General features: G+C 42.0%; 2 protein-coding genes across 2 annotated transcripts; both read left to right on the top strand.

Moving 5' to 3' along the window:
* The first annotated feature begins 431 nt into the window (after nt 1-431).
* nos1apb (nitric oxide synthase 1 (neuronal) adaptor protein b) lies at nt 432-15011 on the top strand. Its single transcript, XM_035536504.1, has 11 exons — nt 432-502; nt 625-821; nt 996-1067; nt 6151-6243; nt 6339-6397; nt 7509-7617; nt 8544-8622; nt 9684-9781; nt 11835-12008; nt 12321-12486; nt 13093-15011. Exons 2-11 carry the CDS (start codon nt 720-722, stop codon nt 13431-13433), a joined length of 1293 nt encoding a protein of 430 aa, XP_035392397.1. The 5' UTR covers nt 432-502; nt 625-719; the 3' UTR covers nt 13434-15011.
* A 557-nt stretch (nt 15012-15568) lies between these two features.
* On the top strand, nt 15569-24830 carry ddr2b (discoidin domain receptor tyrosine kinase 2b). The gene is made up of 17 exons (XM_027021065.2): nt 15569-15747; nt 17318-17412; nt 19401-19503; nt 19829-20060; nt 20198-20345; nt 20500-20602; nt 20692-20875; nt 20961-21201; nt 21402-21467; nt 21700-21836; nt 22218-22401; nt 22728-22957; nt 23133-23254; nt 23349-23546; nt 23707-23941; nt 24056-24205; nt 24583-24830. Exons 2-17 carry the CDS (start codon nt 17343-17345, stop codon nt 24727-24729), a joined length of 2550 nt encoding a protein of 849 aa, XP_026876866.2. The 5' UTR covers nt 15569-15747; nt 17318-17342; the 3' UTR covers nt 24730-24830.
* Nucleotides 24831-24960: the final 130 nt, after the last annotated feature.

The following is a 24960-nucleotide window of genomic DNA, read 5'->3' as shown; positions in this document are numbered from 1 at the left end:
AAAAAGATTCAATGGAGTAACTGCAGTGTACAGTAGTTAGAGATGTAGCGATATTCAAAATAGTAAAGTACAGACGTTTTCCGGAGAAACAGGTCAGAGATCCTTCAGCTGTTCCCGAAAGTGCTTAATTTATCATTAATCTTATCATTTTACCATTGCTGATATAACCACTATGTACATGTACGGCAATGTAGCATAACACTGTTTTATGGGAGTAATACATGTAATGTAATGATTGCAGACATCCTTTAAAAAAAAAAAGATCTGTCCGCTATTCCGTATGATCGCTCCGATATTCTATTTCAGTTTAGTTATGCCTTAACAATAGTCATCGCTAGATGTCAGCTTTTCACCAAAATATCCCACGGTTTAGTCAACCGTGACGGCTAGCGCACGCTTCCAAAAATCAGTGATGGGGACAGCCTGCACCAACAGGAACAGCTGGAATTATCAGGCAAACGCGCGTCTGCATCATCCACAACGATCCTGCAGGCAGCAGAGGGTTCGTATTTTGTTTCAATCGGCTTGACGGGAGAATTGTGATTTTCATCTACGAATTGCCATAGTCGAATTATACCTGGGATTCTTGATAGCAATTTGCTGTGAAGCTCATACGTTCGTTAGGCGCAGGCGGGGACCCTCCACTGGGCATGTATTTTCGAGGTGGCATGCCCCGGTGAAGGATTAAATTTACTCCACGTACGCAGCCTACATTCATCATGCCGGAAAAAACGAAGTACAATTTGGTGGACGACGCGCTCGAACCGAGGATCCTTCCCGACAACGACATCTTTCAGTACGGGATCACGTTCGAAGTGAAGGTGCGTTTCGTGGTTTGTAAATGACATCTTTCATGTAAGGGTTAAGTCTGTACAGTCTATAATGAAGCAATGTCACCCACGGGCTATTGCGTACGTCGTGTAACCTGTTGCAGTGTTGTGTGCGCGGGTAAGAAAAGCTAACTTTTTAACTTTTGTGACTATGTTTCAACTCAGTTTATAGGCAGCCTGGAGATAGTAAGACCCAAAAGCAGGTTGGAGATACTGGCAGCTATGAGGCGGATTCGCGTGAGTGGAAGTTTAATTTATTCTAAAATAAGACCACAAGAAACAAACTGTATTAGATAACCTCATTTCTGTCCCATTGTCAATATATTCCGTTAATGCCGAATAATAATTGTAAGTTAATTATTACTAAACGTCAGTGAATTTATTTGCGCAAAAATAGGAATTTACATACTGTGGAACATTCAGTTGAGTATCTTGAGTTCATGCACATGGTTTTGAAATTCGAAGAAACTTTGTTTTATTTTCAGACCATGAGGTATTCGGATAAGTTTCTTATTTTTTAGGTTTCTAATTTTTGTGCAATACCTGAACCATGAGCATTATCAACAAAATTCTGATAAAAACATTTTCATTTTAAGATGTGACTGATTCTCAGATCCTGTGCTCTGAACTCACATCCATTCATAAATCTCTGATTCATATTCAGTCACTAAGCCAAAGAACTGGCCACTTCTATGAATGTTGCCTGCAAAAATCTTATTGCCTCCTTAAATAATACCATTTTGTAAGTATAAAAGTTTTGACAGTGGGGTTCACTGAAAGAAATTTAATTTGAACTTCGGAGAACATCTGTAAGGGGGCCCTACCTGATACCCTGATAAGCCAGAAAGGACTCGTCAATATGATAAAGGTCTCTGAAAGCTTTCTACCTGGATGCATTTATGAGTTAATAGCTTGTTTCTAGTGCATGTAATGTGAGTCAAATAATGAATGAAAATGAATTCAAGGTGGTAGTGTTAAAATCTCTATCAGAGTCACTATCAGAAAACATCTGTGTCTAGCTGTTTGCAGCCAGTAGTCCGGAAAGGTATAGGGCCCCATCAGTTTCCTTTAACCACAAACACACACACACACACACACACACACACACACACACACACACACACACACACACACACACACACACACACACAGACACAGACACACAAACAGTGCAGTATGTTTCAAAAGACCTGTAGGCTATAGCAAGACTGATGCATGTCTTACTGAATGTGGATAACATCAGAACTTGAAGGCTTTTGCATTATTTTACTGAAATATCACTGCAATATGTTGCATTATAATAAATGTGCAGGTCAAATACCTATCTAACTTATTTGGAAAAAAAAACATTTCTCTTAATGGATCTACCAATAATAAACAAATACTACATTAAAAAACAAATATTACCTGCATATTCAGGAATTCTCCTAAATTTTGCTTCACGCTTTGCATGCAGTCACTAGGAAGCTGAAATGAGAGACTTCAGTTTTAAGTGGTGCTTCTGCAGTGTGACCCACATGAGACTCTAATAGTACAAGTCACTGCTTTAGGTCTGATTTGACCTCTAAGCCTCAGCTAAAGAACATTCACCTCACAGTATCACGTTTCCCTGCCTCTCCCAGCGAGAAGAAGCAGGCTGCTCTGATTGCATGTGAATTCATTAATAATTCCTCATGCTTCTACCCTCATCACCATATAGGCAGCGCTCTCAAGGAAAACATCCTTTGGTGTGAGCGTTCCTTTTTGTGCCACTGCTTACCATAGCAGCAGTCTTTGGACTTGCCCCAGTACCAGTTATAGATTTACGACAACAGCATTGCAGCAGTGTACTATGAGAGTGGCTAGCCTTTCGCTTTTGTAGCCAACATCCAAGACTGATCACAGAAGAGCTATTTGAGAAATATGGAGAGCATCACCATAGAGACATACGCCCGTACTAGCCCTGCATGGGTTAGAGGTGGGGCTGGTGTAAAAGGCTTGTTCTTTAAGGAATTCAGCTCCTGCTTCTGGTCTGTCTGCCTCTCTTCATTTTGATTCGCTAGCAGCGGTGGGGGGGGGGGGGGGGGTTTGGGGTTGCTGTTTGGCTGCTCTTGCTGACTACTGGAGAAGGACGCCAGCACTAATCAAGGACGAGGAGAGATGAAGCTGAACATGCCCCCCGCGTTGCCAAGGCCCCTGCAGAGTTGTGGTCTCCGGCTTCCTTTCCGTCGCAGGCCCGAGGACTCCATCAAATAGGTTGCATAAACAACACTTATCTGTGAGCCATAGTAGCCAATTTTGAAAGATACAAACAGAAAGGAAAGGAAATAGGAAAAGACCTTAAAGGAACAAAATTTGGTTTCCTAAGGAGATCCAGGAAAGTAGGAAAATCCAGCTCAACATAAGGAGAGAATACATCAAAAATGGAATATGTGCCACAGTCTCAGTAGACAGACTGTACCTAGATGGAAAGCTATATAGAGATATGGAAACTGCACCATGCCTGTACTGGGACTACATGCATAAGGGGGGAAAGAAATTGGATACCTGTATGTTGTGGAAAAATAGCACAAACCTCTAAATAACACCCATTAACCACATTGCTCTAAACAAATGCATCTATATTTTCACTTTCAGTGTTTATCTACTTATATGTGTTGTCCTGTTAAGTGTTAGTTTATTTATTTATTATTTTATTTTTTTGTTGCCTCCAACCACTCTCCAGTTGCCCCTAATTTTACTTTTAATATCTTTAACACACAGTAACACCTTCAACTTAGCAGCATTGTATGTTTTTGTCCAAGTCCCATGGCTTAAAACATTTTCCCACTATCAAACGTAATAACACCAATGTATAATCATAGAATCCTACACCAAGATCCACATACATATACAAACATAAAAGCACGCAGAGACACACTCGAGCACCAAAACTACCATTTTCAATAGCCAAACATAAAAATTGTGCTAAAAATTGTAACATGGAATATCTGTGATATTGAATCTCAGGAAAAAGAAATTAAGATACAAAACCACGTCGATAGACTAAATGCAGGCATTTGCCTTTTGCAAGAAACCCACCTAACAGAATCAGACCAACACAAATTGAAATCACTTCAATTCAGCCATATATTGTCAGCCTATTACAACTCCAAACAAAGGGGTGTATCTAATTAAATATTCTAATAGAAAATAAATCTCCTTCATACATAATACCACTATCACTGACATTGAAGGTCGGTTTATTATAATAAATATAATTTTCAATCACAATACAATAACTATTGCAAATATCTACAGTCCTGTAACTGACAAGCCCAGTTTTTTCCAAAATGTTTTTGATGCCAATCCAGTTTTTCAGACTCTCCAGTTGTATTGGGTGGGTATTTTAATACAGATAACCCAGAAAGGAGTGACCATGCCCCTGTCTCCATTATTCAGAAAGAAATCAGCACAAAGCAGGTCAGTACGATTCAGTGCATCCCTGCTCGATGACCATGTGTTTTCCACCTTCATTAAAAGAATCGGAATCCATTATAGAATTAAATACTTCTCCAGAATCCCAGTCCACAATTCTATGGGAAACTGGAAAGGCAGTATTAAGAGGGAAACTCATATCTTATTCCTCATATAAGAAAAAGAAGGACACAGAAAAAGATTCTACATTAAAACAAAAATTTAAAGAATTAGAAAGTGTAATAATAAATAATTCCATAGACGAATTACAAATCGAGCAATCACAAGCGTGGGCTGAATGATTTGATAAATACAAAAACCAAATCTTTACTACAAAGACTAAAATATGAAAAGTTTGAGGATAGTAATAAATCTGGCAAACACTTAGCAAACCTTATTAAAAGAAACAAAGAAAAAACAATAATACCAATAATTAAGGATACAACAGGAACAATTGTGAACACCCCAGAAGAAATTAACAACACATTCAGAAACGTCTTTGAAAAGTTACATTTAGAAGATCATGACTCCAAATCAGAAGATATAACAATTTGCAAAAATACAGAACTACCAAAACTATCACAAGAACAAAAACATCAGTTATTGGCCTCTGTCACTTATGAATACTGACACTAAAATTCTAAGCAATGCATTTGCAAATAGAATAGAAACAGTAATCCCACATTTTATCCTTCCTGACCAAACAGATTTCATCAAAGGCAGACACTCCTCTACTAACGTGCCAACTATTTAACCTAATCCAATATGCTAGCGACCAAAGAAAAGGAAGAACAGCATAAGTAGCAATTGGAACCCTAGATGCAGAGAAAGCATTTGACAAAGTCAGTTGGAACTTTTTTATTCACTACACTATACTGGCTGGCTTTTGGTGAGTAATTTATACAGTGGACAAGATCTTATACACCTCACCTGCAGCTACAATAACCACTAATGGGATTATATCACAGTGCATCCTCTCCAAACAAACTCATCCAAAATATTCTATCCATGCCATGTGGCACTGTATATGCTTAAAACACTATTGGAAAGAAGTCATCAAGCTGTTAACATTCTGCTTAAACATCACAATCCCTCTATCTCCAGAACTATATCTTTAGGAGACAAATCAATTAAGAGAAACCACCACTGTACTACTCACTGCTCTAACCATGGCCAAACTGTCCTCATGAACTGGAAATCAATAAATATCACTACTATTACTCACTGGAAAAACTCATTAATCGATCAGATATCAATGGGAAAAATATCTGCCTCCATCAAAAAGAAAACTACTCAATACAACTCAATCTGAACACTGTTGATTAACTTTCCACAACAGTAATCACCTCAAGAAATTAATGTCACTGAAAAGTAGGTACACTGAAACCCAATACCCAATTCCACATCGCCCCACCACAACAAAACACTTCCCTTCATGCACACATGCACATACTGAATGCTATTCCTGTTTAATGTTATTTTAACATCTTATGTACATATTTCTGGTGTTATTAATCAGTCATTTATTTCAAAATTATAATTTTTTGTTGTTGTTGTTGAAAGATGGATACTTTTGTCTTTTTTCACCTGTAGTCACTGTCCATACTATCTGCTAGTTCATTCAGGTTTACGTGTCCTCTCTCATACAAGATGCATAATTACTAATAAAGTCTTTAGTCCTCCGAAGATGGGGGGTGCTGGTGGGTCAAAAAAAAAGATTGACTGATTTCTGCCACAGCCAGCCACCAACATGGCTGCCATAAGCAGCCCTGTGGTTTTATGGGTAAATGTGAATTTGATTTTGTCTTTGGTTTGAGATCTAGTGTGCACTATAAAGACGAATAATACTTTGTTTTGGTAATATAAGTCTTTTTTCCACTTTCAGTATGAGTTTAAAGTGAAGAACATCAAGAAGACAAAAGTCAGCCTTGTCGTGTCAGTGGACGGTGTCAAGGTAGCGTTGCGGAAAAAAACAAAGGTACGAGCCCTTGTGTCTCCTTCCTTAATATCCCAAAGCTGAAAGCAAAATTGTCATAAATTTCCATAAAATTCCATTTTTTTGTCTAATTGTAGAAAAATACATACAGCTGGGATGAGAATCAGTTAACACTGGCCCACGACCCCATTTACAGGTAATTAAAAAAAGATCTGTAGTAAGTTTCCTAATCTGATTACAACATAACTCAGTTTAATTTTGATTATGAATTTATGATGCTGCCGAGGCAAAAGAATCTCAGCTTCTGTTACAGAAATGAGCCGCCATAATTCCTTTAGCAACAGCTCATGTTAGCCAGATCGATCTGGAAATGAAATGGAAAAATGGTCATATCCTTATTGACTGCCTTGCTGTGCTAGTTGGATGCACCGGAAGTACTAAAAACATTATGACCCGGAAAAAGACGTTCAATGTCCCAAAAGACACAAAGTGCCAAATGAGGGCAAGACGATGAGTTAAGGTCACCAGTAGAATCTCTCACAGTAACCACATTATTCAAGTTTAATTAAACATCTCATATTCTACATCATAAACACAGCAAGCTTCAAAAATGCAGCATCAATTACTAGCCTTAATCCTTAGACATTATGAGTTCATTTGTATATTCATCTTTAAAATTTGCATGTCTCATTTTCTGCTGTTCACTGTGAAAGATTACACTGGTCAACGATCTGCTTTGTACCAAAAAAACCAAACGCCTGTTTATTATGTATTTTTGCACGCTGAATCCAAACATGCTTTCAGAATTTCTGTAACATGCTCGTATGTCAGTATGCATGGTATGGAAACGCAGTAACAAGGAAAGAGGACCTTCTCCATGTTGGCAGACTACTGCTGGACACTAAAGCTGCTGAGGCCAAATACAGGCAACAGTCAGACACTGTGCATTTTAGAAATGTATACATATTTTAAGTGTAATAACAGCCTTATTTATAAATAAGTGATATTAATTAAGTGATATCATTAATTAAGTGATATTATTAATGTAAAATTGAATTGCCCTGTCACTTCAAAACCATACGTGATGGGACTGTTCTAAAAACACATTCAAATTCAGCATTAACATTCTAGAAGGTCTAGCTGTTTAAGCCTGGGAAGCAAAAAAAGACATTTTGTTGCCCACAGTTACTTACTTCCCAAGCAGAGTGCATGTTGTCTAATGTTGTCCCTATACACACACACACACACACACACACACACACACACACACACACACACACACACACACAATGTTTTTCCCTTTCCAGAATATTCTATGTTTCTCATGATTCCCATGACCTGAAAATATTCAGCTACATTGCAAAGGACAAGAAGAGTAATGTGTTTCGCTGCAACGTCTTCAAATCCAAGAGAAAAGTTGGTGACATTCTCATATATATGTGTGTGTGTGTGTGTGTGTGTGTGTGTGTGTGTGTGTGTGTGTGTGTGTGTGAGAGAGAGAGAGAGAGAGAGAGAGAGAGAGAGAGAGAGATACTGTATAATGAGATGCTTAGTGATTCATGAAACAGATGAAAGGGACATGGACTAGGCTTGAAGAAGTGAGCAATTAAGACTGAATGCCTATGAGTTTGGGAGATGGTGATTTAATCTCCTTTTTAATGACTCCAAATGCTCCATTGATTGAGGCTTCCATACTGAAATATTGAAGAAAAACAAGATAAGGATCAGTTACAAATGATTTCTAAACAAATATAAAGAAATGAAGTCCAAATTGACAAGGCCCACAGCGTATAAAGCTATTCACACTTTAAAACACTTTGTTTTGGTGGTGTGGAGGATTTATTACACGCACTTTTTAAGAAACATACACTCATTATTTTTAGGACAACTGATTAATTTTGATAGTACCATGTTGACCAGATAATGATGTCCAACAAACTAGCTTTCTGATTGGTGTTGCTATGCTGTGGTGTGTAGGAGTAATGGTAGGTAATACAAAGGGCTGAATCCCATTGGATCAGAAATGAGCTAATCCATCATGATGACAGCAATCTCAACACCCTTCCTTCTCTCTCTCTCCCTCCCTCTCTCTCTCTCTCTCTCTCTCTCTCTCTCTCTTGCTCTTTCTCACTCTTATTCGACCTCCCATCTCACTCTATTTTACCGTCTTCATTTTCTGCTTTTCCTTTCCACCCTCATGGTAATTCCGGATCATTTGACTAATTCAGCTTTCAGCAATAGTGCTTTTGAACTTAATTATTATTGCTTCAGTGCAGCCATGTTATGAGCTGTGGTAGGTGTATCCACTCATATGTCCTCTTCTGTCTCATCGCTGATATTAGAGCCAGGCTATGCGGATAGTGCAGACAGTGGGCCAAGCCTTTGAGATTTGCCACAAGCAGAGCCTGGACTCCGTTGATGGTAAGAGCATACGCTGGTGGTGTAATTCAGAGTCGCTCAACCCGGACCTCAGGAAGTACCTCAGATGGTCCACGTTTTTACCCTGTCTCACCTCCCATTTGGCCTTAAACAAGCCGTTAAGAACACTGAACACATGATGCAGGTGTACTGGGAGCTGGGTTAGAACACAAATGGAGACCAGCTTGTGGTTCTTGAGGAATGGGTTGAGAAATGCTGGTCTGATTCATTCCCTTTTCCTCCACTGTAGAGGATTTTTATGATGCTATGTGGCATCTGTCATAAAATTGCTGTCATAAGCCTGACCATGAAAAAATATAGAGATTCATAAGAACCTCTCAATAGGCCACATAAACACGACCATGCAGAATACACCCATGGAGTGGATTCAAGCAGCCGACGCTATCGCTAATGCTGTTGCCATCGTTTCCAAGGCTGAGCTTTTTGTTCATGCCTGCTAAGAATGCTGTGGTAGTGGGGGCGTGGCCGAGCAAGACATGGCCCGGGTGAACCGGTGAGTAATTAAAAGAGGTTGGACCTGTGCGTGGTCAATGGCCGCCTGCTTATATGCAAATTCCTCTGCTTGTAGGTGGCCGAAGCCAGAGCCAAAGCGACTCCCCTTGAATACAGATCAAGACACAGATAATGCAGAAAGGCGGGACTGTTTCCTAGTTTGAATTTTTTTTTTTCTTTCCCAAAAGATAAACAGAGCTCTGTGCTCTAAATCTCCCTCCCATTTCCTGTCTGCCTGTCCTAGAACAGGAATTTTCTAAAAACATCATCAACAGCGGCAGCCTAGTCCATTTAAACTTTTGTCATTTGACGTTTGTCTTGTTTCAGGTGTTACAAACGTGACAAATACTCATAAGCTCCATTTTCTCGACTTGGAATAAACCGGTCTTGGACTAAACTGTCATTTCAGCAAGGCCATATTGTTGGAACTCTGATTTAGTTTCAGTTTAGGACTGCTTTTGGTCCGGGGAACTGGCTGCATTCGGTGTCATGTAGAAAAGGAGAAACACAGCTTTTGCAGTGAGACCTTTTTGGTCTGTTTGCTCTGGCAGCATGGCTGGTGAAGGGAGAGGAGGAAAGAGAAGAGGATGAGAGGATGCCAGCCACGGACGCTGCCACGGACGAGTCGTCCTGCGAGCGAGAGACAAAGGTGCCTGTTTAAACCTGCATGCACTTTAGCAAATGCATCTATGCCAATATGATTGACAAAAGAAAAATGAAGCCTCCCTCTTGAAGATATTTTTGTTCGGGAAGCATAAGTGGATCACCAACACTACCAAATTAAGGTTGCTCATAAAGCAGTATTTATTATCGGTGATGAGCCAAGGTCTGTTCAGTTCCTCCGTATTTAGGGGCATTGCTTTAAAATGCAGGTATTTTACCAGTCTGGTGACCTAGTGATGCATGTTAATGTCAGAACATGCAAATACATAAAAAAAACAAGCTAACTAATAAATGAATAAATGAAAAAGGAGCATTGACAGCATGACAACATCTCCATCATGAAAACAAACTGCAGAACCTCAGATGGCCTTTCAAAAATGCTCTATTGTGGAGGCCTGATGACGGATTTGTTCCTCCTTGGTGCCCTTGAAGCCTGATTAATCCTCAGCAGTGCTGGGTTATGGTAGCTGGAGTAATAGGAAGACATGGAAGGTTGGCGCATAAACTAGAAAAGGAGCGTTTTATAGAGCTCTTGTATGGCTGCACCGCCTCCCCTGCTGGTGGTCTGGTGTATTACATTGTACAGCCTCTGCCACCTGCCTAAACCAAAGCAGACAGACCGTGAGGCACTGCAGGCAGTACAATTTTAATAGTTGTTCTGTGTCAGGATTTTCACATTTGACCGCTAGGCAACAGGTTAGCTGCATTGCAGGACTTTTCCAGTCCCTGCTATTCATTACTGATGCCAAGCACATAGTAAATGCCTCCAGACTGAATGAGTGTGCGACATTCCCAGGTTATTTATAGGGCCCTCACTGTGCTTTTGCATGTAGGGCAAAATTCAGGCCATGAACAAAGGTTGAGAACACAATCACAGATAATGGAAAGATTATTTAGTTGTTTTTTTCCCTGTTAACCAAGGCAGGCTTACAGTTTGGATCATTTTTAAGTCACTCTAATCAAAATACATAGATGTGAATGAGCTAGATGATGTCTAGTCTGACTACATACATAGATAAAGGTATATGTGTACAAACAGAGAAATAGTTTAAAACATATCATACTAATAATATTGTAAACTTATATATAAAAAGTATATATTTCATGAATATATATATATATATATATATATATATATATATATTTCCCCTCCACATTAAGCAGAAATGCAAAGCACAATTCAAATACTGCATACAAAAAAAATGCTAAAATAATCATACACAATATCAGTCCTACCTTTATTTTATACTGCTGAGCTGAGTAAGCAAAATAACAAAGCAAGATGTGGAGCGAATCACTCCCTTGGGAAAACCACACATCTACAGAAAAGAGCATGGAAGCTAATCTGGAAATACATGTTACACAAAGAAGGGGTCATTGATGCAAAGCACCAAAACAGCTCTAATAGTGCCCTCTTGTGGCACATTATGTTAACCGTGAGTGAGCACGCTGTTGAGTATATGAAAGAGCTACAAGGCAGGTCTGTGAGGTGCTAATAAAAAACTGAACAAAATTGCAGAAAGGGCAGTTACTCAAAGGCAAATGACATGGCAGGAATGAGGATAATTAGGAAAACATACCCTAAGACTGCCTTATGGTGCATGCCGTATTCTGTTACTATCTTGTTGCCGAGGTTTATTACCATTCTAATGTTCAGTTAAACTAGTGTTCTACGGGCAGGTTATTTTTCTTTTTTAATTAAGACAGTTTTTTTTTTCCAAGCTACTAAGTAAAATTAGCTAACCTAGCCAAAATGAAGATGTTCGTTGACTGAGGAGAAAGCGGAATGCTAGCTAATGAACTGATAAGTTGATTGACACGCAACAAAAGCCAACTACATTACAACACTGCTTAAGGCTACAAGTAAGCTTACATTATAATTTGTTTTGCTGGTCGCTCTGAAGCTTGCAAGCAACACTCTTCATGACAGGCTTTGTTTTGAAAATGATACATTAGTATTGTATGGGAAGGGCAGAACCCAGCAGTGCTATGGGCTGGTGGTAATCTGAGAGCAGAACCCTCTGCCTTGTCATCTTCAGATCGCTGAGGGCCCGGTGGTGGAGGCCAAGGCCCCTGGGCTGGTGTCCCCTGGGCTGGTGTCCCTTGGGCCGGCGTCTCCTCTGCCAGGAGCCCTCACCATGAGTCTTCAGGTGCAGCTGCTGCAAAGACAACTCCATCACCAAGAAGAGAAGAACCTGGCTGCTTCGGCACAGGCAAGCGCCGTGCTTTAACCGGACACACTCTGACGTGACATTCACCCCTCCTCCACCATCTTCTCCGTCACCTGTCCATATTCGTTCACTATACCCACTCTCCTTGGTTGTCTTGTAATTCCAACTTAGCTTTTGAACTGAAGGTTTGATTCCTAAATTCCCATTTCATTCTTCCTTGGTGTATCTATGGAGTGGGACGTAATATGGAGGGCGCATTTGTAGATCTTTCTGTGCTCGAAGGTTGAGGGTTATTGCTACCGCTGACAACGACCTTTCCGCACGGTCACTTGTGATTTGCCGTTCCCCCTCCAGACGGTGCTCCTCCAGCGGAGGTTCTCGGCGGAGGTGAGGGCCAGGGAGGAGGCGCAGGCCCGGGAGCAGCACCTCCTGCGGCAAAACGAAGAGCTCCTGCGCCGCATCTCCCTGCTGGTCGATCGTGTCCAAGAGCTGGAGCTCGGCGCAAACTCTGCCTCCTCCAGTGAGCCCTGCCCCTTCTCTTCCTCTGTTTTTCTCCATCTCTGTTTTTTTAATCACAGTGCCCATATTCAGTTTCAGTTCACAAATGTCACTTTGTCCAGATTAGTAGAAAAACAGCCTGTTTAAACGTTGAAAAAGTGGCAGTAAAACACTATGTTCATAGAATGTTCAAACTGTACTCCCTAATAACAGTGTGCTACTTTAATTGAACCTTAATCTTTCTATATTCCAGTAATTATGCCTTGTCATTCATATATTACTACTAACACTAACAAAAGGTCAAGAAAGAATTGACAAACATAAAGCCTACATTTCTTGAAGTTTCATCTGCGGTCTCCCAAGTTTCCAATGTAGTGTTAGATGTAAGAAGCAAAAGTCTTCATTGTCTTCTATTTCCCTTTCACAACTGAGGATGTTAAATGGTTGTATTTACTCATTGAAATTGACAAATGTGTTGTATCATTCTGATTTGGTGGACTGGGCACAGCAAAGCTAAGCTGAATGCATAGTTTCTGAATCTCCTGCCAGTTACATAGATCTAGCAATGCCACATCTCTGGGTGATGTGACTGACGTGCAATGTCTCTCTCTCTCACTCTCTCCTGCAGCGGGCTCGCAGGACAGCCTGCTCGAGATTGCCCTGAGAGCCAGAGTCACGGGCATGCCCCGCCGCCCGACGCCTGTGCAGGGCGGCATGTTCCGAGAACCTGACCTGTGCCATCTGGATCCATTCCGCTTCCTTCCAGGACCTCCAGTCCGAGAGAAGAAGCCAGACCAGGACCGGGACTCGGGCCAGGGTCTGGAAGAAGAGAACCCAACAGAGTGTTCTCCTCCCGAGGGCCAGTTCTACGGTGCTGTGGAGACTCTCGGATTCAGAGAGTCAGGAATCGCTTCAGGGTACGAGTCCAATACGGACGAGAGTGATGATCGGGACAGCTGGGGGCAGTAAGATCAAGGATGTCCTAGGAGGTACACTAGAGAGGCCCTGTGTTTGTTTGTCATTTTTAGTCCATATGACTACATTAAAAAAAACTCCACAACACAAGAGGCTCCCCCTAACTTACTCTGACTGCACTAATAGACAATACTATTCTGTTCACATTAAGCCTTCATCATAAACTCCGACTGCTGTTAAAATTCTGAATATTCTGAGCTTTTCAGGTACATGCACCTGCACTGACACTATATTGGCTTCTTTGGCCCTGTTCTAGCTCTGTGGGAATGTTGGTTCTTTTCTTACAGAAGCAGGATTCTCTAGGAATGCCTGACTAAACCTGCAAGTGGACTTGCATTAGAAGGGCATTCTGCATTTGTGTGGTACATGTGTAAGGGGTGCAGAGGCAGCAGTGTATGTTGTGAACGTTCAGAGAAGGCAGCCTGTTTTCCCGGTGCACCAAAATCTACCCCAGTGCCATATTCATACCCTCAAGAATTTAAGCTTATAGCTCGTGACAGGTCCATGACTCCTTACTGACTTGATATTTCAAAAGATGTATTTAAAAACTCTTTTAAACCTCCTGCCACCATCGCAGTGTTAATGCGCAGGGCACATCACGGGGCCGCAGACCAGCAGCGCTTTCGTCATCAGTAGCTGATGATTGTGGGAAGTCTCGAGCCAGAGCAGTGACGTGAAGCCAAGGCTAAAAACTGAACAACAGCCAAAACTCATGCTTCTAGCAGCTCCCTGAAGTGCACAGTAGGAGTTTCCTGGATTTCTTTGCTCCAGCCGCATGGCCATTGACACTTCACAGCGCCAGCACGTTCTGGTGTCCAGCGTGAGGCCGTGTGCTTGTTTTGGTTAAATGACAGACCAGCTGTCCACCCTGGAGCGAAATGAGCTGCAAAGCTTGTTTCTGTTTATTTTCAAAGGGAGAACTGGCAATAACTCGAGAGGCACTTGGGTCAATCTGAAACATGATGTTTTCTGTTGCTCTGTTGGAGGTTGGCCAGACTGGATAGAATGTGTGACAGTTGTTTTTGCCTTTTTTTGTCTCTTAGTCCACAGCGCAGTATACATCGGTGCTACGTGTGTGCAGAATGTTTCTCATTCTTCAGCCTGCCTGAAGATGCCAAGCTCATGAAATGATCTGTTAAAAGAGCAGGATATCTAAACACACTGTCATTAGAGTTTGAAATATACTGAATATTTTTGTTTTTCTCAGTGTATAGGATGCTGTCGTTCATTCATTTCATATTACCTTTGGACATGTTTTTCATTCAGTTATAATGGTAAAATGCTGAAATTGTGTTTTGTTCTTCTTAATGTACTATGTGCTGCCTTTTTTTGCAATGTTGTTACAATGTTTCCTATTCACACATTTTTCAGTAGTAAAAAAATCCTGTGCAAATTCCACTGTTAATAATGTGATTGGACCTATCATTAGCATGCAATTCTTCACCTGTAAACCTGTAAACTGTTCTGCTCTAAGTCCTCACTGTCTCATGCACACCAAATTCAACTCACAATCACAAGTGTAGAAGGTATGTTCAAACCTGAATATCATTAAACTGCGCTGGATTACAGTCATCCAGGATTGTCATTCCTACTATAAACGTATTTATTCCGAGAGGTATTGAAGATTATTTTTTAAGGGAGAGAGTAAACATGCACCTCTGGATCTTGGCCAATATTACTGTGCTGTTTTCCTCATCTAATATCAGTGTTTGTCATTCTGTCCCAGTATTGCTGTGTTCCTAAGATATGGTGAGTTATTATAACACTTGTTTTATCTATAGGCCCCTGCAAAATAACCATGTCATTTTCACTGACTTGGGTGTTGAATGGCTTTCCTTGTTTTCATAGAAGGAATCTTCCTTATTTGGATAACCGGAGATGAAATGATTGCGTCTAATTTGTAACTGGCCTTACGAAAGTACCTTAATCTTAGAGGTGTGAGTTTTTAAGCAAGCATGTTGTGGTTCAGCCAATAAAAAAGGGAAAGACTAGCAGTAAACGTTTTCTGTGCCCCATAATTGAATCCTTATGTATCTCTGGCTGACTTCTGGGCTGCTTGGCACTCCTCCACAGTGGCGCTGACTATAAACTTTCTGTCCCCCACCTTTCTGCTTATTTCTGCTCTGGTAAAAGGACCACTGGCTTTGGTTTGCTTTCTTCCCCTGTACGCTCACTGCTCTCTCCGGCCAAAAGAAGACTGCGCTTGGTGTAATTCAGAGCTCTTGTTACACTTGTCCATTCATGGGCTAACGTACAGTGTGGACTTGCCCTTCGGAGCTGCATTCATGGAATTTGAGCCATAAGTGTGGTGAGTTTCTTATGACGGATGCAAATTCTGAATATGTTGGCATCGATTATTGTCATGACAGCACTAAAAAGCTTGTTCTTGTATTGGGGAAATAATGTAAAATATCCTGACTGAGGTAAATGAGTGTGGTTATGCAATTAAAAAGGGTACTATTAATTTTCATATTTCCTATCCAAGTTGATGTGACATGGCAAGATATGGAGGCAGTAGAATGTTAATGATGTGTATGACTCTACAGTGAGTGGGTTCATTGCTTCTCTACACTGTTTTGTACAATATTTTTGATTATTCTTAAAAATTCCCCAAATAATGCTCATTTAGTAATGTTTTTTAAGAGGAAATTATTTTAAAACTGCGTCTACAAATGACTACACAGATAATAATAGGAAAAAGAAGCAGGCAAGCCCATATTACATATTTTACTCAAAAATATGCGCTAACTTGGTAATATTATTGGTAAAAATCACAAAGCTTGGATGCCTACAGGGGGCGCCTATGAGCTGAATGGTGTGACAGTCATTGCATGTGGCGGTCTTATAGAGGAGCAATCTTACTGTCCTCGCATGCGAATCCCAGCCCGCCAGCTTGAGCCGTTTGAGTAATCACCTCCCACTTCCCTCAGAGATGGGCGTTCATCCATTCTCTCACACACCCTGCTGACAGGAGACGTACTGTAGAAGCGCCCTTAAAGTGTGATGAATGAAAGGCAGATCAAGCTTGAAGCAGGCTATAATCACAGGAAGAGTAGTTTTACCTGTGAACTCACAGGACTACAAGAAGCTGTTGGTGTTTTACTTTACTTTTTAATTGCATCTGCTTTGAGATTATTAGTATGAATCGAAGTAACACAGACAGATGGACGGACAGACGGATAGATAGATAGATAGATAGATAGATAGATAGATAGATAGATAGATAGATAGATAGATAGATAGATAGATAGATAGATAGATAGATAGATAGATAGATAGATAGATAGATAGATAGATAGATAGATAGGGTAGTTAGTTGGTACATGGTGGTTATGCGTGTGTGGATATGTGTGAGTGGTTAGATGTAAGTGGTTAGGTGTGTGTGGTTAGGTGGGTGTGGTTAAGTGTGTGTGGATAGGTATGAGTGGTTAGGTGTGTGTGGTTATGTGTGTGTGGCTAGGTTGTTATTGGTTAGGTGTGAGTGGTTAGCTGTGTGTGGTTATGTGTGTGGATAGGTGTGAGTGGTAAGCTGTGTGTGGTTGTACTCAGTCATAATTGTAAGTTGCTTTGGATAAAAGCATCAGCTAAATTCCATAAATGTAAATATGTGGTTAGGTGTGAGTGATTATGTCTGCGGATTGGTGTGAATGTTTAGGTATGAGTGGTGTGTGGTGCGGGGGGGGTTATGCGTGCGTGGATAGGTGTGAGTGCTTAGGCTTGAGTAGTTATGTGTGTGTGGTTATGTGTGTGTGGATAGGTGTGAATGGTTCTGTATGAGTGGTTAGCCGTGGGTGGTTATGCTTGTGTGGATAGGAATACGTGGTTAGGAGAATGAACTTGACACTTTGTGACCTTGTTTTTGTTGGATTTTTTCACAGGTGTTGAGATCATTTCCGAGTTAAAATGTTCCAGACAGGACTGCTTCTACTCTTGCTTTTCCTTCTCAGAACAGTGAGATCACAGGTGAATCCAGGTAAGAATAAACAACATTGCCACATTGCCAGAGGGTGCACAACAGAAAGCAGATATTGTAGGACAAAGATCGTACAATCATTTTTAATTTCTATATTAATTCTTGAGTCAGCAAATGCTCTCTACAGCCCAACCTATGGGAAGGTTAACAGTCTACCCTTCCTCACTACTCCATCTTTGGTTAATAGATTTTCTCACCCCAGATGACCCTACCATTTAGCAGTGTACAAATGTCATCATGGTAGATGTGTTTATGCTGGGGAAGACACATTTGAGTACTTAACCTTACTAAACTTCTTCCATTTCAAATACTCTAATCTGCTGCCGGTGCAATTAATCACAATGGATATTTTCACACATTGTAGTTTGTTTTGCTAACATTAACTGGATTTGAGCCAATATTTGAAAAGATCCCATTTTCATGGGCCTTTGGACAAGTTAAGCAGATGATGTGATTAGGCAACATTTGGAAGGAAAAGGCAAGACTTATTTTAAACTTTAAATCTTGTATTGTAGTTTTCGATTTAGTATTTATGATGTAACTGTAGAGACATATTTAAGGTTCAAAATGGCTAAAAGTCCTTTGCTTGAATTGTGTTGCAGAGTCAGGCCCAATTCATAAATTAACTCAATTATCGACAGATCCTCACACTGCTTAGTCCTACCGAGTCCTCACCCATCTACAAGTAGACGATTCTACCAATCAAAATTGCATTGTCATATCAGTGTAATTGAGATGATGACATCAAGTGCCTTTGATCTTTTTACAAGCATTTAATAACCTATACCCTACTAAGAACCAGGCTACACTGTTGTGTACATATTTTATTTCTTTTTTGCTATTTGTAACGAGTAGCACCTGCTAAATATGGTTAGGTAAGTAAAATCTTCAAAAAAGTAGTCTGCAAAAAAAGTGGTGTCACGGGTTTGACGCAAGCGCACCATACGTAGAAGTTAGTATGGTCATCTTAATCAAACAGGCATATGTAATGACTGCATTTTCATGGTCCTTCAACGTGGCGTCCACAGAAGAATTTCGCTGGCGAAAGCACCCATTGGCCAGTGTACCTTTTGCAGTGGTCCGAAGCGTTTGTGGTTTCTGAGCTCATTGGCCAGAACAAGCAGGTCATTCACAGGCTGGCAGTGCAAAGAGGAGCCTGCTCTGGGGGGTCTAGTGTCCGCTTAACCTGCCAAGACTAACACGACTGGTGGGGTGACAGAGTTCCTCATTCATTCGCTACTCTTGGGCTTTTCCTGTTAACCACCTCTAGGACACCATGGCTGTACTAAGTTGTCACCCATCTACAAGCAGACATTTCTACCAGTAATAGAAAATTGCAATGTCATATGGGTATTAAGGTATACACGTCCAAACATATTTTTGGATCCCAAAACGAACGATTTCTTGTCCATAAGATTCAGCTCAAAGCGTATACTTCTCTCTTTGGCTGGCTGGTGAATAAAGGTCCTCTGTCTCCACGTAAAGGCCTCCTGGAAAGGGTGGGTGGTATTTGGGTATTTACTTTCAGGGTGTGGGTTTGAGAAGCTGGGGCTTGGGTCTGTTCGCCTTCATGCCCAAAGCTCCTAGAAAGTCTTTACAACTACATTTTGTTTTCCACAGCTTAAACAAACCCATCCATTATATTTCACCTGCAGTCTTCATGTGTTATTAAACTGTGCATGTGATTATATCAGCTCATAAACACACACATACAAATAGTGACTTGTCTTCACAAGTTTATAGGCACAAAAACAAATCATCAACAAAATCTGTCCCACTTTAAACTCGCCTGTGTTCATTTGCGAAATTCGATTCAGACACTACTGGACTTGATCTAGTGCTGCTGATGTTACTGTGAATCACGATCCACTTTATTACTGGCAGGGTGCATTCACCAGGACATGGTTTCAGATTCTGCCGCTGAGAAATGTGTGGGGAAGGTATATTTCATGTCTCTGTGCCTCTTTGAATGCACGTCTGTGTCGTAGGAGTGTGCAGGTATCCCCTGGGGATGACAGGAGGTAAGATTCAGGATGAGGACATCTCTGCCTCAAGTCAGTGGTCCGAGTCAACCGCAGCTAGATATGGCAGGTAAGTACACACACACACACATACACACACACATCTAAAATAAGCACTAGTTCTTAACATAGCATTGTCCTTCAGGGAATGAGAAATGCTTAGGCTATTTGAAAATAAAAGCAATCTTTCTATAACCTTGTGAAGACCAGTAAAAAGATCCTACAAGTCACTATTTGCATCTGCGTGCGTGCTGCTTTTTACTGTTCTTCTTAGGACCCTTATGATTCTTTCATGTTTATGAGGACACATACTTGTATCATACTTGAGACTCTCAAACACAAACACTGCTGTGTACTAAACTGTCCACTCTTCTCTGCTCCTTCCCTAAATTAAGGCTGGATTTTCATGACGGCGATGGGGCGTGGTGCCCGGACGCCGTGGCCGAGTCGAGCAGCCTGAAGGAGTTCCTGCAGGTGGATCTGCGCACCCTCCACTTCGTCACGTTGGTGGGCACGCAGGGACGCCATGCTGAAGGCATGGGCAATGAGTTTGCCCAGCGGTACAGGATCAAGTACAGCCGTGAAGGCAGCCTCTGGGTCTCCTGGCGTGACCGCCAGGGCAGCCAGGTGAGGCAGCAGGACAAGCATTTGGTGCGGCAGGCACGTTTTCCTAAAACAGGCGCTCCCTTTCGATGACTTTGTCATTCTAGTTATCCTCGTGAGGTGGCCATGTGACCATGTCCGCCACTCGTTCTTGTGCCCAGATCATCGAAGGGAACGAAAATGCCTACGACGTGGTGCTGAAGGACCTGGAGCCGCCGATCATAGCACGTTTCGTGCGCTTCATGCCCGTGACCGACCACTCCATGACTGTGTGTATGAGGGTGGAGCTTTATGGGTGTGAATGGCTAGGTCAGATCTTGTTCCAGCCCTTCATTACTTTTGAATGGCCATGGAGCCATTAATGGAGCACGTTATGCTCTGAGAGCAGAACGAGTCTTTTGGCTCTGAAAAGGTAAAATAACAAAGTTGCAGCATGCCAGATTGAATTTGCCCTTCACTACAGATGGCCTCGTATCCTACAGCGCCCCCCTTGGTCATGAGATGATCATACGCGGCCAGCATGTCAACCTTAATGATACTACATATGACGGAGCTGTGGGCATCAGGTGAATCATTTGTGCATTTTCCTGAGTCTCACAGGACTGGGTCAGGGCCTGAAGATACATAAAGAGCCTGCTCTCTCTCTGTGACTCAGCATGACAGAGGGCCTTGGTCAGCTCACCGATGGAAGCTGGGGTCTGGATGACTTCACTCAGAGCCAGGTCTATGGCGTCTGGCCTGGCTACGACTACGTGGGCTGGGCCAACGTCAGCTTCCCCAGTAATGAGGTGGAGATGATGTTTGAGTTTGACCGCATCAGAAACTTCTCACTGATGAAGGTTGGCGCCTTATTTTCTGTCTTCTTGAGCTCGTTTCATCTCGTTGAAATATATATACGCCAAACATCATCACATGTCATCCTAGGTGCACTGTAACAACATGTACACATTGGGGGTGAGAATATTCCAGCAAGCTGTCTGTTACTTCCGCTCTGAGTCAGACTGGGAGGAGAAAGCCGTTTCCTTCAAACCCAGAGTGGACATCATCAGCCCAAGTGCTCGCTTCATCACCGTGGCTCTCGGCAACCGCATGGCCAATGCAATTAAGTGCCACTTTGCGTTCAGCGACACCTGGATGATGTTCAGCGAGATTGCTTTCCAGTCAGGTAACAATTCCCATGCTACATGGACATTATCTTCACATTTTATTTTTTAAAACTCCTTTTTAACTGATTGTTTCCTGCTCATTTGCTTACATTTGTTTACATACGGATGAGTTTGTGAGTAGTACACACGTAAATGACGTGTAAAGTGATTCAGTATATTATCTGAGAGATAAAATGCGCCTCAACTTCCCAAATTGCAGACAAAGCGGTGTACAACACCTCTCTAGCTCCTCGGAATCGTGGACACCCTACCAGCCTACACCCAGGTGAGCAGCCAAGGACTGCTGACATGTCTGACACGTTCAGCTTTCTTTCTATATAAATTTCCCTACCCACGATAGGTCAAATGTAGTTTGCACGCACCACGCACATTAAGTGTGCCCTGTTGTTTATATAGTGCTAATGACCAATTTGTGCTGTGCCATTTATTTCGATAATGACGTGTAATGCGAATAAGCGAGAACATGTCTGACTCTCTCTAACCAACACCTCCTCCAGGACGAAACCCCACCCACAAGACTGACGACAGCAACACGCGCATCCTCGTAGGATGTTTGGTGGCCATCATTGTCATCCTATTGGCCATCATCATTATTATACTCTGGAGACAAGTCTGGCAGAAAATGCTAGAAAAAGTTAGTGATTAGTGTTATTGCCATTTAATCTATTTACATAATTACAACACTTCCAATTTTACATTCACTTCTACTCATAAGATCATATCCTAAGCAGCACTGAAGACATGCATTTAAAAGGTGAATAAAAGATACAAAATTTAAATTGAAGGTTACTAGATTTCACTACAACTACAACATAAATGCACATATATGCAATTCGTATGAATTGGCAAAAGACACCAGAAGATTATGCGTGTCTTCCTTTAGAATGTTTGTGTTATTTTTTGTTGTTGTTGTCAAGTACACCATCTTATGTCAGTGAATTGTGAATATGTTAAGAAGTGAGCTGTGATTGCATCATTGCTTATGGAAATGAAATACAACGAAAATCTGTTCCAGGCTTTCCGACGGATGTTGGATGATGAACTGACGGCACGTCTCTCAGTTCCTAGGGAAGCCTTCACTAATTCTTCCACCAGTGATGCTGAGTCCACATCCACATATGAGAGGGTCTTCCCTCTGGATTACCAGGAGCCGTGTGGCCTACGAAAATCACCAGAATTCCGGGCTACAGAGAATCTTGGTGAGGAGTATCTGATTCACTGGTTCTAATCTTGTGTAAAGTTTGCACCTTTCTATGGCAACAGTGACATTATAAGGTTTTGCAGCTTACTAAAGTGGTCTCACAGATTTATTTTGCACAAATAAGTTGTTGAAAAAGCATATGTTTTATCTAAAATTCAACAAATTTGTCATAATTAATTTGTAGGAATTTCTACATATTTTTCCATGAAAATGTGCATGATATGAGACTACACTTGTAACCAGCAACATCAACCGACTGGGGCTTCTGTGATGCATTGTATCTGATCCATGTAAACCGCATTTTCCAACTGGCTGGCTTGACAGTGGCAGTGGGAAGTGTATCCTCTCAGCAGATTCTGGGCGACCTTCCGGACATGGTTCCTCACTACGCGGAGGCGGACGTAGTGAGACAGCAGGAGGTGCCCAGCACCCGTGGTTACTGTATCGCTGCGGTCGGTGTGCCGCTGGCACCCGGCCGTGATGGAGCTCTGGAGGAATTCCCCCGAGAAAAGCTCACCTTCAAAGAGAAGCTGGGAGAAGGCCAGTTTGGAGAGGTGGGTGCAGAAGTCTGTCGTTAGACAGCAACATAACTATAAGACACAAAAAGTCTTATGGTGATGCCATACTGCTTTGTATGTCAGTTAAACCAGACAAATCCGAATAGATTTGACCCACATATTTCCCCTGACTTTGTTTAACACTAAAAGCTTGATTGATTATGTGCTTCAGGTTCATCTATGTGAGGTAAGAGGAATGCAGGATTTTATGAATAAAGATGGGAGTGGTCCGTGTAATGAGCCCTTCCTTGTAGCTGTAAAGACCCTTAGAGAGGATGCAACCAAAAATGCAAGGTACACACACACACGCAAATGCAGGGTGCGTTTTTTTTGCTTTTCGCATAGTTTGATTAGTTGTTTCATTTTTTACATTTGTTTTGTTTTCCAGAAATGACTTTCTGAAGGAGATCAGGATCATGTCAAGGCTGAGGGACCCCAACATCATTCGGCTGCTGGCCGTGTGTGTGGAGAGCGACCCTCTATGCATGATCACAGAGTACATGGAGAATGGAGACCTCAACCAGTTCCTCTCCCGCCATGAACTTCAGACTTCAACCACTGACCGCCTGCATGTAGCCACCATCAGGTCTGTAAGTTTGCACTGTTCAGACAAACTTTTTGTTTCTGCATACTTATCTGGTGAAACGAGAAAACCTACTATACTTTAACTGTACCAGATAAACCATGAAAATTCATGGTCTTGTGTACATGACATGGAGCAGTTATGGACTTGTTTTCTTTGGCAGCTTCCACACCCTGATCCACATGGCCACACAGATTGCCTCGGGCATGAAGTACCTGTCATCCCTTAACTTTGTGCACCGTGACCTGGCCACCCGTAACTGTCTAGTGGGGACGAACCGTACCATTAAGATCGCCGACTTTGGCATGAGCAGAAACCTGTATCGCGCTGACTACTACCGCATCCAGGGCCGAGCCGTGCTTCCCATCCGCTGGATGTCCTGGGAGAGCATCCTCCTGGTAGGCTCTGGGATAACTGGAGGGAGATGGAACAGCCCAGATGGAACAGCCAACGTTTATGTGTTTGGAACTTGGAGTGCGTTTGACTCTTTTGGCTTTTTTTTTTTTGGTCAGGGCAAGTTCACCATGGCCAGCGACGTGTGGGCCTTCGGCGTGACGTTCTGGGAGACGCTGATGCTCTGTAAAGAGCAGCCCTACTCGCAGCTCTCAGATGAGGAGGTGATCGAGAACACGGGCGAGTTCTTTCGCGATCAGAACAAACAGGTCTGCACTTGCATCTGTGTTTCTGTGCATGTGTTAAAAAAAGAAAAGAATGTGAAAAAAAACATGAACATTAAAAAACCCATTTTTCTGATAAGAACACCTGATTCTAAAACATTGGCATCATACTGTTAGAAATTAATCCTTAACTAGCAGTACCATTCCTGGACGGCTGTGTTGTGCCCTCAGCACTACAGAATCTAGTGTTCCCATATACTTCGAGCTGATCTCTCAGCCCTGTCACACCAGGAAAACTGTACTGCTGTGGTCTCCCACAAAAGATGCCAGAGGATCTTGAAACTATGGGAAAGACTCCTATGCCATGCAATACCATATTCGGTCTGAGGGTGGCAGTGCTGAGCTGCGTTGGTCTCCCCCAGGTCTACCTGCCAAAGCCTGCCTGCTGCTCTGATGCAGTTTACTGTCTCATGCAAAGCTGCTGGATGAGGAATGCCAAAGAAAGGCCCACCTTTCAGCAGATCCACAGCACTCTGATGGAATGCCAAGGTTATCTGCATACTGACTGATGAATCTGACATCAGAAATGGATTCCACATTTACACATCCTTTAGCTGATGCTTTTATCCAAAGAAACTTACACTTGTGACCGAGTACAGCTTGAGCAATCGAGGGTTAAGGGCCTTGCTCAGGAGCCCAATAGTGGCATCTTGGCAATGGTGGGGCTTGAACCTGCAACCATCCAATTACAAGTCAAGTACCTTAACCACTGAGCTACTGCTGCCCTATTTATTAGCTAC

The sequence above is a fragment of the Electrophorus electricus genome, chromosome 18 (genome assembly GCF_013358815.1).
Source record: "Electrophorus electricus isolate fEleEle1 chromosome 18, fEleEle1.pri, whole genome shotgun sequence".
Taxonomy (NCBI): Eukaryota; Metazoa; Chordata; class Actinopteri; order Gymnotiformes; family Gymnotidae; genus Electrophorus; species Electrophorus electricus.
The sequence above is the reverse complement of the archived record's forward strand: the minus strand, read 5'-3'. Positions and strand labels throughout refer to the sequence as shown.